Here is a 19,974-nt window from a genome sequence, read left to right as displayed (position 1 = left end):
ATAGTGGTCTGCACAATGTGTGTTGGCACAGCCACTTGTCTCCATTGGAAACACGTGAGACAGAGTGCCAATGCAAAAGCGCAGTTGGGAGCCAGTTGTCACCCTATAACAGGAAGTGCCTGATCAAGAAACTAAATAGTAGGACCACCAGGTATTCTAATTGAAGCTGCAGATTTTAGTAAATTGAAAACCACTTTTGAAAGTACAATAACATGTTAAAGCTCATAAGAGATTGGATGATTGGGTTTAGATCTGATCTACTTTAAAATGGTTGTAAAGGCCAAAGGTTTTCTAGCTCAATGGCCCAAGCACTTGCTATGGAGGTAGACATTGATGAGGAGGCACAGGCAGCCCAAGCGGGGGACCTGAGAAGAGGAGGCTGCACAGAGCAGGTAAGTGAGTGTGTGTGTGTGTGTGTATGAAGTTTTTTAAATGTCCTTTAGTAACCCTTTAAGTACTAGTTTTAGCTGTAGCCATTAGCAGCATATCAGAATTTTCTCAGCTGAAGATAGAAGTACAAGGATTCTGATTGGTTGCCATATGTTGATGCACTTAACATTTTTTCTTGAATAAGGCTGTTAAGCCATGCCCTAATGCCAAGGCTCCTTGGTGGTGAAGGGTAGTGTCTACCTGTAAACTTTGTGCGCTAAAAGGGGACATTTGTTGGCTTGGCTATCTTGATTAAATACTGGGGACTTTTTTAAAGTTTGGAAGGCCGAACACGTTGTTTTCTTCTGTTAGAACTATAACCTGAATATCACATCTTGCTGACAGAATGCCCAATGAGAATATTTACATTATCTAGCTATTGCTTATTTAAGTCAAACTTTTATCCTGTTTAAAGCTCACAATTCAATGTCTTTTTCCTGTAGGATGAATATGCAGCAGAGGGGCTGGAATGGTCTTTTATAAGTTATCAAGACAACCAGGACTGTGTAGATCTTATAGAAGGAGGTCCAGTTAGTATATTCTCTTTAATTAATGAGGTATGTGTTACAAGTCAATTTTCTCAGTAATTTGTCTGAGCAAACAGCATCACTATAGAACGTTCATGCTATTACTTGCACCCTCTTGGTGCTAAAGTATAGGTAAATCTTCACCTTGTAAAACAACCCATTCAGTTTGAAATAGAAATGAAAGGCAAATCGCATGTGTGTGTGTTTAAATATACGTTTTATCAATAACTTTTTTTAAGCGCTCAGATAATCTGTTCTCTGCTGCATAAGGAACTCCGAGAGCAAGGGGGAAGAAAAAGCAGCACACTTAACTGTCCAGTGTGTGTGTGTCTCATATGAGCACCTGTCTGATTATTGGAGGAGAGCAGGCGGAGTTCTCAGCACAGAAAAATTACCATGCTTTGCTCTCATGTCTAGCATGGTCAGTTTTTATTGGGAAGCGGAGGCACTGGCAGGAACACCAGGTATTTCAAATATGAAGCTAGCAATATAAAGACCACAGAATACATTTTTTTTTTACAAGTACATAGTACAGCAGGCACACACTAGGAATAAAAAATATTAGGTTAACATGTTTCTAAAGTTGGACCTCCGTGTTTTTTTTTTTTTTTTTTTTTAGTGCCTCCATGCTAAGTAATGTGTAAGTGTAATACTTCCTGGCATCTATTAACTCTCAAAAAAAAATCAATGCCTCCGACTGCTTTTGTCTCCCAGAATTACAGCACCATCTTTGTTTAGTCACCATCCAGGATGGGTCACCATCTAATTCTTGGACGTGAGATATATATATATATATTTTTCTTTTTTTTTTAGCAGAGACCATAGAATTAAATGGCGATCGTTGCGATCTTTTTATGTCACACTGTATTTGCGCAAAAGTCTTTCAAATGCAGTTTTTGGGGAAAAAATACACTTTAATGAATTTCAAAAAAAAAAAAAACGAGATTGTAACGTTTTATATTTTTTTGTATAATGTAAAAGATGTTATGCCAAGAATCGTGATCTTCTCAAAAAAAAAAAAAAATCCTGATTCTTATTTTATCCAGAATCGTGCAGAAATAATACAAATGTTATAAACTGAGTTGCAGTTCAGTGAGTAAAATATGTGATCCCCAAGCAAAACATGACTTAAAGCGGAGTTCCAGCCATTTCACTCACCTGTCCAACGGTCCAGCGATGCGGCCGCCCGAAGCCTCGATCCTCTCCCTCGGCGCCGGCATCACTGCTGTGGGCACCCGGCTGTGACAGTTTGCGGCTTCACAGCCGGGTACCCACTGCGCATGCGCGAGTCGCGCTGCGCGCCGTGATTGGCCGGCAATCTTCTGGGACCTCTGACATGTCCCAGAAGATTGCAGGGAGGGAGGGGGAGAGGAGAACTTCCGCTCAGGGCGCCGCGGCGCTCCGAGCAGAAGTGGGAGCGGGTACCTGTCAAAACTAGGTACCCGCTCCCCCCCCCCCCCCAAAAAATGACATGCCAAATGTGGCATGTCAGGGGGTTAGGACCACCTAAAGGGGAAGTTCCACTTTTGGATGGAACTCCGCTTTAATACTTAGTGGAGAAACCTTTGTTGGCAAGCACAAAGGTAGGACATTTCTTGTAGTTGGTGACCAGGTTTGCACACATCTCAGGAGGGATTTTGGTTCACTGTTCTTTACAGATCTTCTCTAAATCCTTAAAGTTTCTTGGGTGTTGTTTGGCAACTCAAAGTTTTAGCTCCCGCCATACATTTTCTATAGGATTAATGTGTGGAGACTGGCTAGGCCACTCCATAACCTTAATGTGCTTCTTTCGACCCACTTCTTTGTTGCCTTGGCGGTATGTTTTGGGTCATTGTCATGCTGGAAGACCCATCCACGACCCATCTTAAGTGTTCTGGCAGAGCGAAGAAGGTTCTCATCCAAGATTTTACAATACATGGCCCTGTCCATTGGCCCCTCAGTGCGGCAAAGTCGGCCTGTTCCTTTAGCAGAGAAACGCCCCAAAGCATAATGTTTCCAACTCCATGCTTGACTGTAGGGATGGTGTTCTTAGGGTCACAGTCAGCATTTTTTCTCCTCCAAACATAGCAAGAAGAGTTATTGCCAAAGAGCTCAATTTTGCTCTCATCTGACCACAGCAATTTCTCCCAATCCTTCTTTGAATCATTTAAATGTTTATTAGCAAACGTCAGACAGGCCTGTACATGTGCCTTTTTGAGGAGGGGGACCTTGCAGGCGCTGCAGGATTTCAATCCATGGTGGCGTATTGTGTTAGCAATGGTTTGTTTGGTGACTGTGGTCCCAACTGCCTTGAGATGGTTCACAAGCTCCTCTGTAGTTCTGGGCTGATCCCTCTCTTTTCTCATGATCATCCTTACCCCATAAGATCAAATCTTGCATAGCGCTCCGGACCAAGGCAATTGATGTTTTTTTTGTATTTCTTCCATTTGTGAATAATCGATCCAACAGTTGTCTCCTTCTCCCCAAGCTTCTTGCTGATGGTCTTGTAGCCCATTCCAGCCCTGTGCAGGTCTACATTCTTGTGCATAGGAAAGAAAAAAGGAGGCGCAAACACCTAGTGCATTACCCTTGGACATCTTTTTTTTTTTACTGCTTGGGGATCTGGTTACTTATTGGCCCCGCCCAGTGCACATGGGGTGGGAGGGGGAGGGACTGGTGTCGGCACACTTGGCACATCCAGTATAAATCTGACTGCTGAAAGGTGGACTAGCTCTGAGGAAGGGAGCATGTCTCCCAAAACGCGTCGGCGGTCCAATTACAGGGATGAACACCTCCACATGTGGTGGATTCATTCAATGCAATTTTTGCTCTTCATGTTCGTGAGTATGTTTTTGGCATTTTAACAAAAAGTTTTAAAGGTGTCCAAGGGTAATGCACTAGGTGTTTGTACCTCCTTTTTTCTTTCCTATGCACTTCTGATTGGAGTTCCCCACCTGAGGAGAGCAGCACACCTACTATTCCCATTGGAGTTAGCGCTTGGGTGATTCAGTTGTTTGCTACATTCTTGTCCCTGACATCCTTTGACAATTCTATTGTTTAAAATACACCTATGATAAAAATTCTAGACCCTTCTTTTCTTTATAAGTGGGCAAACTTACAAATATGCAGGAGATCATATTATTTTCCCCTCTGTATGTGATATTTAAGCACTGGCTTTAATATTGCCTAAATAAGCTTTATCACATAAATATTGGTGATGCCATGAAAGTGGTCATAAACCCTTACATTTAGCCCCCGTTCACACTAAGGCGACCTGTGAGGCGACCTGGTCGCCTCACAGGTCGCCGCAGGTCGCCTCCCATAGGGAAGCTGCGCACCCGTTCTAATAGGAGCGACACAAGTCGCTCCGACTTAGAAAAAGGGTCCGGAGCTTCTTTGGGGCGACCAGGAGGCGACCGCCATAGACTTCAATGTTATGAAGTCCGTGGCGGCCGCTCCGAGGTCGCGGCGCGCTGCTCGCACCGCGATCTCGGAGGTCGCCCCGGGAAGTAGCGTGTATGTGAACCGGCGCTTACCCAGGTACCCATTTACCTACTCTCTTTAGGTGATACACAGAGATTAAACAAATCGTCCAGCACAATTTTATACTTGTTTATTTGCAGTCTTCTCTTTTCTACATCTGTTCAAAGTCCTGAATTTATAAAGGTTATCTGAGCTGTCAGGAAAAAAAGGCAGCGGGGAGCTGAAGTCCCACTCTGCAGAGCTCAGTGGGGAGAGCCCTAAGAGCTGATTGAAGGGAAGAGACCCACCCCCCTTTCACACAGAAACAGAGCTGAGGCTGTCAATCTGCTGGAGGTCCTTCCCCTTTCACAATTTTGTTCTTGGTGTCAGGAAAACTTGTCAGAAGTGATTCATGCTGATAGCTGAGGAACAAAGGAGCAGACAGATGTTGCATTTAGGGCTTTGAAATGAGACCAGTGCACAGTATAGAGCAGTGTTAATTTTGCCAGCAAATTTCAATTTAGTTTTAGTCTTAGGACTAAAATGGCATTTTAGTTTTAGTCCCATTTTAGTCTTCTGCAAGTGTTTTGGTTTTAGTCGTATTTAGTCGACTAAAACGTCCTACATTTTAGTCGACTAAAACGTCCTACATTTTAGTCGACTAACACGTCCTAAATTTTAGTCGACTAAAACGTCCTACATTTTAGTCGACTAAAACGTCCTACATTTTAGTCGACTAAAACGTCCTACATTTTAGTCGACTAAAACGTCCTACATTTCAGTCGACTAAAACGTCCTACATTTCAGTCATCTATAATCGAATGGGTGTAGTTCAATTGTAGTTTGTAATGCATTGTTTAAGCATTTCTCTACAATTTCCAAACTCATTATATACTACTGCTGGTCCTGGAGTGAAAAATCGAATATGATATTATTTATGGTATTAAGCTTTGAGCATGCACCAGTGTTAATTTTGGCAGCAAATTTCAATTTAGTTTTAGTTAGTCTTTTGACTAAAATGCCATTTTAGTTTTAGTCTTATTTTAGTCATCTGAATTGTTTTAGTTTTAGTCGTATTTTAGTCGACTAAAATTGTGTTAATTTAGTAGACGAAAACATTTTAGTCGGTTTTAGTAGACGAAATTAACACTGGTATAGAGGGATTTGCCAGGCAATCAAACCTAATCCAATCAAAACCGCAATTGTCAGTCGCTCATGCGCAATGCGGCCGGTGATCACCTAGTAACCGGGGACGCTATCAGACCAGAGTCGCCGACGCCATGGCAACCCATGACGTCAGGCTGCTCCGCCTCTGCAAGCTGAACTAGATGGTCTTTTTTCACCCTGACTAACTATGTAACTGTCCACTGTGCTCTTTTTGGTGCAGTGGAGAACACCCTCAGTGTGGAAGTGTTAAAAAGAAAAGCAAGCTAGTACAACAGGAGAACAGTAGGAAAAAGGGAAAAATATCAGTACCAAGGAGCAGAAAAAAGAGAGAAGAGGGTATTCTATGTTTTTAAATTGTCTAGGGTGTTGATCCCTAAATATTTGTCTTACTAATATGTGGGGTTATAATTTAATGATGTTGTAATGAACTGAATTCTATTATTGTCTCGTGGTATGCTAATAAAGTCAGTTTATATAAAGGAGGCTGAGATGGTTATTCCCCTCTCTTGGTTCCATTTTCTTCTTCCCTGTCTACTGAAATGTATACAGTATTGATTAATATCTTAATTTGATATTTCTTTGTAGGAATGTCGTTTGAATCGATCTTCAGACACCAGCCAGCTGCAGTCTCGGTTTGAAAAATCCCTTTCCCTCAATAAGTGTTTTGGAAGGGATAAATTTAGTGGAAAACCTAATTTTATTGTATCTCACTATGCTGGGAAAGTGACTTACCAGATTGAAGATATGGTGGAAAAGAACAAGGTGCTTAACTCGTGTATATGTACTGTATATATGTATTTAGAATAATATTGCTGGTATATGACAATTCACTGGTGAAAATATGCTGTGGACCTTGACCTCTTTTCATATTTTTCAGCTTCAAGGCAACAACTAGATGCACTCACTGACCTTTTTATAATTGCTTGCTTCCAAGGAACTTTTAGTTATTGAACTTTTTTTAAATTTGCTTTGTACGATCTATGCTATGTTGTCTTCTACGTTGTTTGTAACCAGAATAGTGCTGGATAAGCTAAAACCTAGATTTGAACATTGTAAAATGTGTGGAAGAGATTTTAGTAACTTTTAAAGGGGTTGTAAAGTCAGGTTTTTTTTTATCTTAATGCATTTTATGCATTAGGATGAAAAACCTTCAGTGTGCAGAAGTCCCCCCTAATGCTTACCTGAGCCCTCTCTCGATTCAGAGATGTCCACAACTGTCTCCGCCATCCAGGACTCCCCTCCTCATTGGCTAAGACACAGCAGCAGCGCCATTGGATCCCACTGCTGTCAATCAGTCAGTTAGCCAATGAGGAGAGAGAGGGGGTACGGCCAAACCGCAGCTCCATATCTGAATGGATACAGGGAGCTGTGACTCGGCTCGAGTGCCCCCATAACAAGCTGCTTGCTGTGGGGGCGCTCAAAGGGAGGGAGGGGCCAGGAGAGATGAAGAGGGACCTGAGAAGAGGAGGATCGGGGCTGCTCTGTGCAAAACCAACTGCACAGAGCAGGTAAGCATAACATAACATGTTTATTATTTTTATTGGAAAAAAAAATTAGACTTTACAATCCCTTTTAACCCTTTAACCATATAATATCACCACAAAAATTCAGAAGCATAGTTTGTACATAATGTTTGCAAACATGACAAGCAGTAATTGATTCACTTGCGCCATTGGAGCAAGAACAGTCTCTAACCTACAGAGTATCCTACTGCCACACAGTTTAGAGCAGGCATCACTAAATGTCAGACCACGTTATGGACCCGTACCGAGTCACTGTCCCATTCAGACCCACAATTGGCGCCATTTAGGAGCCTTTTTCTTCCTTCAGACTCTACCACTGTCACTATTGCAGTAGAGAGTAGAGCAGGAGGAGGGACAGATCAAGATTAAGAAGCACAGTAACACTGCAAACACTGCAGTAACACTGCAAGGAGGGCAGGAGCTCCCCGAGATAACTTTGCATATTAACTATTAGATGATTGGTTGCTAGGACAGAGAGCGGTCCTAACAATCAATCACCAGCTTCTTAATATGCAGTTAACTTCAGAGGACCTGACATTGAAGGGTGGGGGAGCTGGGGATGCTTGATATGTGATCAATAGAGAGTTATCTGTGTGTGTATGTGGGGGGGGGGTGGAGGGACAGAGAGCCCTACTGTGTGAAGGGGTTGGTGATGTAAAAGAACAGAGAGCACTGGTGGGGGGTGTAGGGGAGCAGTGCTGTTGAGGAGCTAATGTAAAGGGGGGTGATGTGAAGGGGGCACAGGAGAACCCTACTGTGGGTGATGATGTGAGTAGGGCAGGGGACCCTACTGTGTGGAGGGGGGGGGGGGGTGATGTAAAAGAACAGAGAGCACTGGTGGGGGGTGTAGGGGAGCAGTGCTGTTGAGGAGCTAATGTAAAGGGGGATGATGTGAAGGGGGCACAGGAGAACCCTACTGTGGGTGATGATGTGAGTAGGGCAGGGGACACTACTGTAGGGGTGATGTGAGATGGGCAGAGGACACTGCTGTGGGGGACAGCGCTGTGTCTGGGTGTGGGGGGGGGGGTGATGTGAAGGGGGCAGAGGATGCTTCTATAGGAAGTGATGTGAGAGGGGCAGAGTACACTGCCGTGGGGGTAATGTGAGCAGGGCAGAGGACAGTGCTGTGAGTGGTTTTGGGAGGGGGGGGGTCTTCAGAACACTACTGTAAAGGGGGCAGATGACAATGGAGTAACAATGGGATTATTGTTATTATTGATGCAAGAGGAGAGAGGGGGCTGTGATATGTGGACAAACATGCGATTCGGACCTCCCTGAATTTTTGAATTTAATACCCCTGGTTAAAAGGTACATCACAAGCAGAGAGATTTCAATGAACTACATTGGGTCCATAAGACATAGTAGGTTGCTATTCTGCAACTTCCAGCCTCTGCTACTGCTACTTGTTAATGTTTGAAGGAAACTGATTGATCATACAATGCTCCCTATTTGCACTGTAAACTAAAGAGTATTGGCTAGCTTGCTGTTCTCTCAAAAAAAGAAAATAAAAAAAAAAAGGACCACTGTATCTTTCAAATTGGTGGGGCGAATAAAAGTGCTATATTTCATGAATTTTTGAAGTTACCAAGAGTCTTATTTATTCAAAATAGGCCGTGTGCATTTACCCTTGCAACCATTCAGATTCTGTTTTTCATGCACAGGAATTATAAAATAGAAAATCAGAATGGGTGCCGGAGGTAACCTAGACACCTCTTCATTGAGACAGTATCCTTCTATTTCAACTTAGGGCAAAGCTAAACAAATTTAGGAGTCCCTTCCAAAAGCTAGGACAAGACAAATACCTTGCAGAACATAAAGTAAAACTTGCAGAGTGGGTATTGTCTCATAAAAAGGTATTCACAATGGGCATTCCTTATACCGTGAAAGTCTTTTCCTGTTTCTGGCGGTAATTATGATAATTGTCACTCGTTGATAAAATTGCACTCCTTGCCCATATTCTAACAACCCTCCTATCTCTTAAGCCCCGTACACACTTAGCGATTGTCGGCCGCAAATATTCGGTCGGCCGATTGTCAGCTTGTTAGTATGATGCTTCCGACAGCCGACAGCGCATTTTCGGCCGAACAGAATCTGTCGTGCAGGCATTAAAATTTTTGTTGGCCGTCACCAGAACGGCCGATTGTTCGCCAGTCAGTACAGATTTCGGCCGACAGACAGCAGATTAGCATGACTGGGCATGCTCAGAAAAGAAAAAAGACAAGGAAAGTTAACCATCACATGACATCACTTCTGCAGTCGGCTGTTGTTGGCCGACAAAATTCGTGTGCAGTCTTTTGCAGTTTTCAACAGACAAGACAGCCCTGGACAAAAGACGGCTGATCGTTCGGCCGACGATCGGTACGTGTGTACGGGGCTTTAAAAAGCATAAAATTGTATACAATGCACAGAAATACTTTTTCTGCATAAAGTAGTTCTCTAAGTTCACTGTGGTGCCAGGCGTATAACTGAAAGCTGGAGCATTTGCCACGTCATCTCATTTGAAATGGTGTAGACCACTTATGTTTAAGCAAAACCAGAGCATAAGTAACCTTGTCTAAACTGATTCTCGCTGCATGAGTGAGTTTTCTAGTTTATCATTTGGGAAAAAGGGAAAAAAAAAAAAAAAAAAGTATTGTTCCATAGGCAACAGAGTGACCAAGGACCAGGTCAATTCTTTCTCACCAAAGCGCCTCGGAAACTGGTAATTGTTTGGACTCTGACTACTATATGGTTGTTTTGATGTTGAAATTTTTTTTATTTTTTATTTCCCATTTAGGATCCTGTTCCCCCAGAACTTATCCAGCTTCTACAAGAGTCCACAGACAGCCTGCTTCAAAAGCTATTCCCAATGGAAAACAATAAACCACCTGATACTACCACATACAGCAGGACGTTACCTACAACGGTTGTCTCTAAATTTAAGGTATGTTGCACTAATGTTATTTAGTCTGACCTATACTGGGAATGATAGTACAAGTCGCATAGTTAGTATATGCATTATAGCGCTTCGAGAGTGACTTAAATATCTGTAGGAAATGTGACTAGCTAGTGAAAAACAATTGCCATTTTGGTTCTTATACATTACATAGCCCTCTAGGTCACCACCAATACTGTGTCTATTTTATTTCAAGGGATCGCTTGAAAGCTTGATGCACATTTTGCACAATACAACCCCACACTATATTCGATGTATTAAGCCAAACATGGGCTGCAGAGCACTGGATTTTCGAAAGGAAGAGGTATGCTATACCCATTTTTTAAGAAGCAGTCTTTCAAATCATGAATTCCATACATCCTATTTCAAATATAATGTGGCACCTGCCAGAGAATTTCATGCTTTGTATTAAAGACTGGTAGCAGGTTTCTTTCCTGTGGCATAATCTTAATTATTATGGTTTTATTGCAGGTTCTTAGTCAGCTAGAAGCTTGTGGCATTGTGGAAACTATTAACATAAGTGCAGCAGGCTTTCCTATCAGGTATAAACTTTTTCCTACAGGTGTAAAAGAAAACTAAAATGGTTCTTGGTACATTTTTATTTTCATTATTTTTTGAAGGTTTCCAATTTTTACGAACTGATGTCTTGTCTTTTACAGTTTTTACTTTTATTACTTTTTTAGAAAGGTTTTATTTCATGGTTGATACACGGCTCAGCTTGAAAAGCATTCTGGGCATTTTAGGAAGAAAATCCAGCACTGCCTGTACAGGTGCATCTCATAAAATTAAAATATCATAAAGTGAATTTATTTCAGTAATTTAATTCAAAAAGTGAAACATATTTTATATAGAGGTGTTACACATAGAGTGATACATTTCAAGCATGTTTTCTTTTAATTTTGATAATTATGGCTTACAGCTAGTGAGAACCCAAAATTCAGTATCCCAGAAAATTTGAATATTATATAAGACCAATTAAAAAAAAAAAAAGAAAAAAAAGATTTCTCTATCATCTATCTTTCATTAACGGATGCAGCTCCATCTTCATCACTAGTAGGGTTATGCTCCTCCCATCAGGAATAGACAGTAGGCAGGCAAAAGGCTTAACCACACCTATGGGGGCTGTCCTCCCTGCAGGCATAACCCCTCACACTCTGCTATCATTAATCAGTTTGTTCTGCCTAGTGTTAGGAATAGGACCTAGCCCTGTTGGGACTTTGGTCTGATGAACTACAAGCAACAGCCAGCTGTGGTTTGTGCACTGGATAATCTAGATCCTTAAGGTCTCCCAGCCTGGCCATCGAGCATGAGCAGGTTATAGTCCAGAACTAGGCCTCGCCACGACAGTGCCCCCATGGATGGGGACGAACCTGCGAGTGGACAGTCTCACTGGGACTCACACGACCTGGAACGCCCAGAGTCGCAGCTTCCCCTTGCCTGACAGCACCCCCATCCCGGGTGGGAGGGGATCTGTCTCGGAGTGGCGCCCACCTAGTACCGTGGTATGGTGAGTAAATATTGACCCCCAAAAACTCTGGAGGTATCGGGGCGGCCGTGGGCCCTCCCTATAACGGTCGGACCTTAGGGGCTCCCTCAGTTCCCTGGCACCTCAGAGGACATATATGGATACCCCTTTGGCATTCTCCTACCCCCAGCAGGTTTTCACCTTGGGGGGGGGGGGGGGGTAATAATGCGGTTGTTATGATGCTTTTTTCAGGGGGGTGGATTGTCCTGATTGGGTCCCTGGTCAGGGACTTTTAGATGCCTATTGTTTTGGGACCCCTTTTGGGGGTCCTGGAGACTGCATGGCGCGCCACGGGGATACCTTTGTGAATGTTCTGGTGGCGCAGACCACTACTGAATGGGTGAAGTTACTTAAAAGTAACTTGGAAACTGCATGGCTCCCCCTGCGGTCCTGGAATTACTGGACCAGTTGGCTCAAGCTCTGGTATTCATGAGTGATACGTCCCTGGATTCAGCTCCATTCGAGGCCAGAACGTCAGCAGTGGGGATTGCGATTAGGCGCTTGGTATGGCTGAAATGCTGGTCGGCTGAACAGGCTTCAAAAAGGCTGTGGCTGATCTTCCGTGTACAGGGGAGAGGCTGTTTATATCCTCACTGGACGAGTTGATCAAAGGTATCACGGGGAGTAAAAGCACTAATCTGCCCCAATTTTCTAAAGGTAAGGCGTCACGTACAAGGCGGGGGCCTTTCTTTAATGCTCATAAACGTCTTTCTCGTGCCTCCGGGTCGCAAGAGAAATTAAAATTGTTCAGGTCTTCTGGGGGTCCCAAGAAGCCATTGTCGGGAAAGACTAAGTCTGGAAAATATGGACCTGCCGACAAGTCCTCAGCTGCATGAAGGGGCGCCCTCACCCGATTCTGGGGTGGGGGGATGTCTTTGTTTCTTTCAGGAACCTTGGACTTCCTTGATTCAGGACAAGTGGGTTCACAAACTGATCCCATCAGGGTACAAGATCAAATTCCGGTCTCATCCGTTGGACAGGTTCTTCCTGTCCAATCTACAATTATCCCCAGTCCGGTTACGGGACCTGCGTGGGGCGGTACAAGATTTGCTTTCGCAAGGAGTGATTGTACCGGTTCTATCTCAGGAACAATTTCAAGGGTTTTAATCAAACCTATTCACAGTACCCTGAAAGGAGGGCAAGGTGCATCCCATTCTGGATCTCTAGGCTCTGAGTTGCTTTGTGCGAGTACAGAGGTTTCGGATGGAATTCATCTGCACAGTGGCGTCTCTTCATCAGGGAGAGTTCTTAGCCTCCATAGATATCAAGGACGCATATCTACACATCCCTATTTACGCTGGACACTGGTGGTTTCTTGGCTTTGCAGTAGCAGAGGAACAGTATCAATTTGTGGCGTTACCCTTTGTTCTCACCTCTGCTCCCAGAGTGTTTACCAATGTTCTAGCTCCAGTATTGCATTGCTATGCCAGCAGGGGATTGCGGTACTAGGGTACCTGGACAATCTCCTGTTTGGAGATCACGGTCAGGACTCTACAAGAGTTCGGTTGGAGCATAAATTTCAAGAAATCCGCGCTGGCTCCTGTCCTTGGCACAGAATGTGCTCAGGGGGTCTGAACACCGGAAGAGTCCAGGCTACTGAACAATGTACTGGAACTCCAAGTGATCAGACTTTGTCTGGCTCATTGGACAAGTCATCTCCAGGGGTGTCTGGTACGGATTCAATCAGACAATGCCACGGCCGTGGCATATGTCAATCACCAAGGGGGCACAAGAAGTGTCCTGGCGGCTCTGGTAGTAACCGGCATTCTCAGGTGGGCAGAACGATTCGTTCCAGCCCTCTCTGCTGTACATATTCCAGGGGTGGAAAATTGGCAGGCGGATTACCGCAGTCGACAGGCGTTGAACCAGGGGGGAATGGTCACTTCATCCGGACGTGTTTCATCAGTTGTGTCTCCGGTGGGGTACTCCCGAGGTGGATCTGTTGGCTTCTCGCCTCAACAGGAAATTGCAGAGGCTTGTGGCATGGTCTCAGGATCCTCTGGCCGATGCCACAGACGCATTATTGGCTCCTTGGAGACAGTATCATCTGATTTACGCCTTTCCTCCTCTCAAGCTTCTGCCAAAACTCATACGCAGGATCGAGGCAGAAGGGATTCCGGTAATCCTGGTGGCTCGAGACTGGCCTCGCTGGTCTTGATATGCCCATCTGGTACGACTGGTCTCCGATGCCCCTTTGAAACTTCCTCTCAGGGAAGATCTGCTGTCCCATGGGCCAATCTTGTATCCTGCTTTACAGTCGCTGGCTTTGACGGCTTGGCTGTTGAAAGCCAGGTGCTGAATGATAGAGGTTTGTCGGTGATTTGTACACTGTTAAAAGCTAGAAAATCTACTTCTAGGAAGATTTACCATCGTACTTGGAAGACATGCATTGCGTGGTGTGAATCCCTCAGGGCTCACCCTCGCTCCTTTTCGGTGACTCTGATCTTGGCTTTCCTCCAAAGAGGGGTTGAGCAGTGCCTGGCCTTGAGTACCATCAAGGGCTAGGTCTCGGCCTTGGCGGTTTTCTTTCAACGTTTCTTGGCCACACATTCCTTGGTGCGTTCCTTTTATCCAGGGAGTGAGACACTTGACTCCTCCAGTGCGGTCTCTGTCACTGCCATGAGACCTCAATTTAGTGTTGTAGTTTTCCAGAAGCCTCCTTTTGAAGATATTTGGGAGGTTCCCCTGCTTGCGTTATCCCAGAAGGTGGCCTTTTTGGTGGCTATCACTTCTGCGCGCAGGGTGTCTGACCTGGTGGGGATGTCTTGTCGTTCACCTTACCTGGTGGTTCTTCCTCTATGTCCTTCGTTCCTTCTGAAGGTCGTCTCTGACATTGTGTTGCGTCCCCAGGCCTAAGCTGCATTCCCTGGATATGGTTCGGGCAATAAGGGTGTACCTGGCAGCTACGGAGTCTTTTAGAAAGTCAGACTCACTATTTGTCCTCACGGATGGACCTCGCAAAGGGCTGGCTGTGTCTGCTGCGACCATTTCCAAATGGATCAGACAGACTGTGGTTCAGGCTTACTCCATTAAGGGTCAGGTTCTTCCTTTCCCTGTTAAGACGCACTCTACTCGGGCGCGTGGTGCCTCCTGGGCCTTCCATCATCAGGCGTCAGTGCTGCAGGTTTGCAAGGCGGCCAACTGGTCGTCTGTGTACACGTTCACAAAGTTTTCTAAGGTGAATGTGTTGTCATCTGCAGATGCTTCCTTCAGCCGCAAGGTTTTGCAGGTTGCTGTTTAGAGGACTTGTCCTCTTTGAGGGTGTTTTTTTTATATTTTTTTCAGATGAGCTCCAGTTGTTGATAGTTGAGCTCCATGTTTCCTGGTGGGTTATGTTTAGCCTTGGGAAAGGATTTTTTCTTACTGTTCCCACTCCTCATGTTTGACACTGCTTTAGGACGTCCCATATAGTCATGAAGATGAGGAGCGGTATCCACCAATGAACAACAGAGAAAATGGGATTTTTGACTAACCGTAAAATCAATTTCTCTAATGTTCATTGATGGGACACAGCAGCCGCCCCTCTATGGAGTTGGGTTTTTCTCTTTAACACTGCTTGTAACAAAACTCCTTGGGACTGCCCTGTAGGCGTAGTCAAGTTTTTGTCTGCCTACTGTCCTACTCCTCTAGGGGGCAGTATAACCCATATAGTCCTGAAGATGACTGTCCGTCAATGAACATCAGAGAAATGGATTTTCTCTGTCGCTCATTGACAGACGTAGTCCTCGTTGATTAATAACAACTCGGGTTATACTGTCCTCTACAGGAGTAGGACTAGACAGGAAAGAAAACGTTCTGGCCACACCCTAGGGGTAGTCCCAGAGGGTATATCCTCTCACTTCCTGCTACAGAAAATCAGTTTTTTTCTGTCTAGTTAGGAGTAAGGACCTAGATTCCTTGCTAGGATCTTGGGTCCTGGCAAGATTTTTTTTTAGAAATACTTTTTTAGACAGCTTTTTTTCTCCAGTGTTCCTGTGAGATCTTCAAGCAAGTACGCTGAAACTGGGCGACGGGCTGGATGTTGAGATCCAGTGGTCACCCCAGTTCAGCCTACGAGCACGTGCAGGCCATAGCTCCGCGCTGGGTCGGCCGCGACATAGTCCCACTGGACGGGGACTGACCCTGCGAGTTAAACGTCTCGCCTGGACGCCAATGACCTACAGAGTCACGGCGTCCGTATTGGTCGACAGCCCCCCCACCCCGGTGGAGAGGGGTTCTGTCAGGAGTTGGCGCCCGCCTGGTTCCGGTATGGTGAGTAGAATGTTCCCCCTCTCCCCCTGTCGGGTTGTTGGTGGACGCGGGCCCCTCTCTGGGATGGTCGGACACTCGGTTTTCTGGGTCTCCCCTCTACCCTCTAACAGGTCACAGATCCCCCAATTTGAGTGTGATTTTTGTGAATAGAAACCAGGAGGCTTGGTTTGGGAGCTGACTATCTAAAGTCACTATATGACTGTAAGGGTGACTGAAGTCAGTGGCAGACTACTAAAAGGCATTACTATTGAGGTATAGAGGTATCCTACCTGTCTAGTGTGTACACAGGCCGATGCCTATGCCTGAGTTACTGCAGCCACAGATCGCCATCCCTCCAGAAAGCCGGTCACTTCCACAGGCCACACAGCCTCCCGCAGGCCGAGGCACTTCCGCAGGCCGCACAGGCCGAATGCACACATCCCGCAGGCCGCTTGCAAGCCGCCGCTATCCTACACAGGCCGCCGCCATCTTCCTGCAGATCGCATGAGGCCGCCATATTGGCGTAGCCTCGTGTCTCCAGCATGGGGGCGGCCATGTTTGAGGTGACCAAACACCTCGTGGAGTAATTGGGAGGCGCCGGAAGGCGTGTAAAGGGGCGGAGCCGCCTCCTTGGCCCAGGGAAAGCAAGCCAAAGACTTCCTGTCTGTAACAGACAGTGCTGGAAGCAGGTTGATAAGAAACTTCTGTGCATCAGGTGAGCCTTGGGGTCTCTCTCTCTCTCTTTCTGAGGGGTCCAAGCAGGTAGACTGAGGGGCACTACTGCGCTGGGGGACTAAGTTTAAAAAAAAAAAATGTTTTTTTCTTGCAATTTTTTTTGTGTTTGCTGGCAAGTGTCTTGTTACATGAACCCTGCCACTCATGTATCCCCACCTGATCCCCTCGGGGTGGCCGCAGGACCCTCCAGTACCCCACTTGTGATGATGCATTATCAGCAGTTTTGGAGTCTTTGGTATCCCGGGTGGAGGTAGCCTGTCAGGGACGGGGGTCAAGAAAAGCGACTCCCGCCTACCCCTATGTCATCTGATACTTCAGATACGGATTCTGAGCTGGTCATTGCCAGGAAACCTTGAATCTTGAGGTTACACCGGCAGAGGTAGCTGAGACTCGTATTCCTTTTTTGGTACTAGCAAACCTACCAAAATGGCGAAGGGTTTCCCTTGCCCAAATGGGGTCTTCCGTAACGAGCCCCTGCTATTTCCAAACTCATTGCTAGGCGCTATCATTTTGAGGAATCCCTCATTACAAAGATGGACGGTACCACCAATAGTGGACTCACCGATTTCCAGACTAAATAAAGCCACTGTTATCTCGTTGGATTGACAGAATGGGCCCCACCCATCTCTAGGGTGGGGTGACGTCTTCACCGGTTTTCGGATCCAGGGCTTTCCAGAATCCCGGATAAAGGGGTTCGCAAGGTCATATGGTCGGGATACAAGATCGAGTTTCGATCACTTCCACCGGTGCGATTCTTCCCTTCCAATATTCGACATCCCCGGGTCGCTTAAAACGCTTTGCGGGGAACAGCTTGATGCAACAAGCAGTGGTGGTTCTCATTCCTTGGAAGAGTTCTAGTCGAACCATAGGCGTGCGCACAGGGTGTGTCGGGTGTGCCCGGGCACACCCTAATCACCTAGGGCACATTAGCATTATCGCTCTGTTTGCCAGTTAGGAGATGGGAAAGATCTCCCTCGGACCTGCTCTGCCATAAGAGAAGTGCCACACACTTCTATTTCACTTTGCCAGCAGGGAGAGTAATGTATCGGGGCCATGTACATGTAGGCAAACACATGCATGTGTATTTAAACTTTGGGGTGCACACCCTAATGCAATAGGCTGCGCACACCTATGAGTCGAACCTGTTCACAATGCCCAGGAAAAAGGGCTAGGTGCGTCCAATTCTGGTCTCGGAAGAGATGGAGTCCATTCATACAGTGGTGGCCTCCCTGCATCAGGGGGATTTCCTGGCGTCCATAGACATTTAGGATGCCTATCTTCATATCCCCATCTTTGCAGGACATCAGCGTTTTCTTTGCTTTTCCCAAAGATCATCCCTGGTTCCCACCAGGAGACTGAACTATCTGGACCTAATTTTGGATACATCCTTGGCAAGAGTGTTTCTCCAGGCGGAGAAACTCCAGAAGATTCAGTCAATGATTCGGATGTTGCTGTCCGTCAACTGGCTGGGATTGATGGTCGCCTCCTTAGAGGCAGTACCGTTTGCCCAGTCTCATACCCAAATTCTCCAAAGAGGAGATTCTTCTCATATGAAATCGGAATCCCGATTCCCTGGACAATCGGATCCGATTGAGCGAGCAGACCAGGGAGGCTCTGGTCTGGTGGCTTCGGTCTCCGATGCTCAGCCAGGGGAAGTCATTTCTTCTGATAAATTCCAGGTTACCGATAAAGGTGTTGGAACTGAGAGCGATCAGACTTTGTCTGATTTACTGGACCGAGCAGCTCCAGGGCAGTCCGGTTCGGATCCAATCGGACTATGCCACGGTCATGACTTATGTCAATCACCAAGGGGCACCAAGAGTGCCCTGGCGGCCATAGAAGTGGCCAACATTCTTTATTGGGGGAACAGTTGTTCCAGTTCTCTCTGCGATATTTATCACGGGGGTGGACAGGCAGATTATTTCAGCCGTCAGATTCTGGATCAAGAGGAATAGTCTCTTCATCCAGAGGTATTTCACCAGCTGTCCCTTCATTGGGGCACCCCGGATATGGATCTGTTGGCAGGTTGGCTCAACAGGGCTCGCGCCCGCGATCCTCTAGCGGACGCAGCAGACGCGCTGAGCGCCCCGTAGGGGAAGTATCAGCTACTGTATGTCTTCCCCCCTCTCAAGTTACTGCTGAGATTTCTCTGCAGGATAGAGGTGGAGGGAACTCCAGTTATCCTGGTAATTCCGGGCTGGCCTCGTCAAGCCGGGTACGCTGACTTGGGCAGGCTAGTCGCAGACGCTCCTTGGAGACTTCTTCTCAGGGAGGATCTGCGGTCTCAAGGACGGATCTTCCATCGTGCTTTACAGTCGCTGGTTTTAACGGCCTGGCTATTGAGACCCAGGTTCTGAAGGACAAGGGGTTGTCAGCTTCAGTTATTCCTACTCTAATTAAAGCAAGGAAAGCGACTTCTAGCAAATTCGCAAAATTATCGCACATGGAAGACTTCTATTGTGTGGTGTGAATCGTTGGGATTTCCCCCACGTACCTATTTGGTGACCCGAATTTTGGCTTTTCTGCAAAAGGGGGTTGAGCAGAAACTATCCTTGAGCACTATCAAGGGTCAGGTTTTCAGCGTTCACAATCTTCTTTCAGAAGCCGCTGGCTACTCATTCCTTGGTGCGGAATTTCATCCAGGGGGTGCGGCACTTAGCTCCACCAGTGCGCGCGCCCTTACCGCCCTGGGATCTTAATTTGGTTTTGTCGGTTCTGCAGAAACCTCCCTTTTAAAAGATCAGGGAGATTCCCTTGCTTACATTATCCCAGAATGTGGCCTTCTTGGTGGCTATCACTTCTGCACGCAGGGTGTCAGAACTGGCTGCATTATCATGCCATTCCCCATACCTAGTGGTTAATAGGGATAAGGTAGTTCTTCATCCGAAGCCATCCTTTCTTCCTAGGGTGATTTCAGATTTTCATCTGAATGAAGATATTGTGCTACCTTCCTTGTGTCCTAAGCCCAATCATCCTCAGGAATGTGCGTTGCATTCCTTGGATGTAGTTCGGGCAATCAGGGTATACCTGAAGACTACGGAATCGTTCCGTGAAACGGATTCACTTTTTGGGATCACGGATGGCCCCAGAAAGGGGTTGCCTGCGTCTGCCGCGACTATCTCCAAATGGGTTAGACAGACGGTGGTACAGGCTTATTCTATGTAAGGGTCGGAATCCTCCGTTCCCTGTTAAGGCGCACTCTATTCGGGCGCTCAGTACTTCCTGGGCCTACCGCCATCAGGCGTCAGGGGTCCAGGTTTTCAAGGCGAATACTTGATCGTCGGTTCATACCTTTACAAAATTTTATAAGTTGATGTGATGGCATCGTCGGATGCCTCATTTGGCCGCAAGGTTTTGCGGGCCACAATTTGAGGAGACCGTTGGTCTACCTCGAGGGTTTGTTGGGTTTTTTCACTTAGGTCTCATCTTTTTGCTCGATGAGTCCTTGATGCTTCTGGTTGG

At 46.1% G+C, this 19,974-nt stretch overlaps 1 protein-coding gene across 1 annotated transcript in view; it reads left to right on the top strand.

Annotated features, from left to right (window-relative positions):
• MYO19 (myosin XIX) overlaps positions 1–19,974 on the top strand; it is an 87,604-nt gene that overhangs the window by 36,910 nt on the left and 30,720 nt on the right. Inside the window, exons 13-17 of the mRNA XM_082244793.1 lie at positions 873–986; positions 6,150–6,326; positions 9,864–10,010; positions 10,219–10,326; positions 10,494–10,564. Of these exons, the coding sequence (XP_082100919.1) occupies positions 873–986; positions 6,150–6,326; positions 9,864–10,010; positions 10,219–10,326; positions 10,494–10,564 (617 nt within the window). The remainder of the gene's footprint in view (positions 1–872; positions 987–6,149; positions 6,327–9,863; positions 10,011–10,218; positions 10,327–10,493; positions 10,565–19,974) is intronic.

The sequence above is a fragment of the Pelophylax lessonae genome (genome assembly GCF_965119305.1).
Source record: "Pelophylax lessonae genome assembly, chromosome: 2".
Classification (NCBI taxonomy): domain Eukaryota; kingdom Metazoa; phylum Chordata; class Amphibia; order Anura; family Ranidae; genus Pelophylax; species Pelophylax lessonae.
Note: the sequence above shows the minus strand (reverse complement) of the source record. Positions and strands in the feature narration are given on the sequence as shown.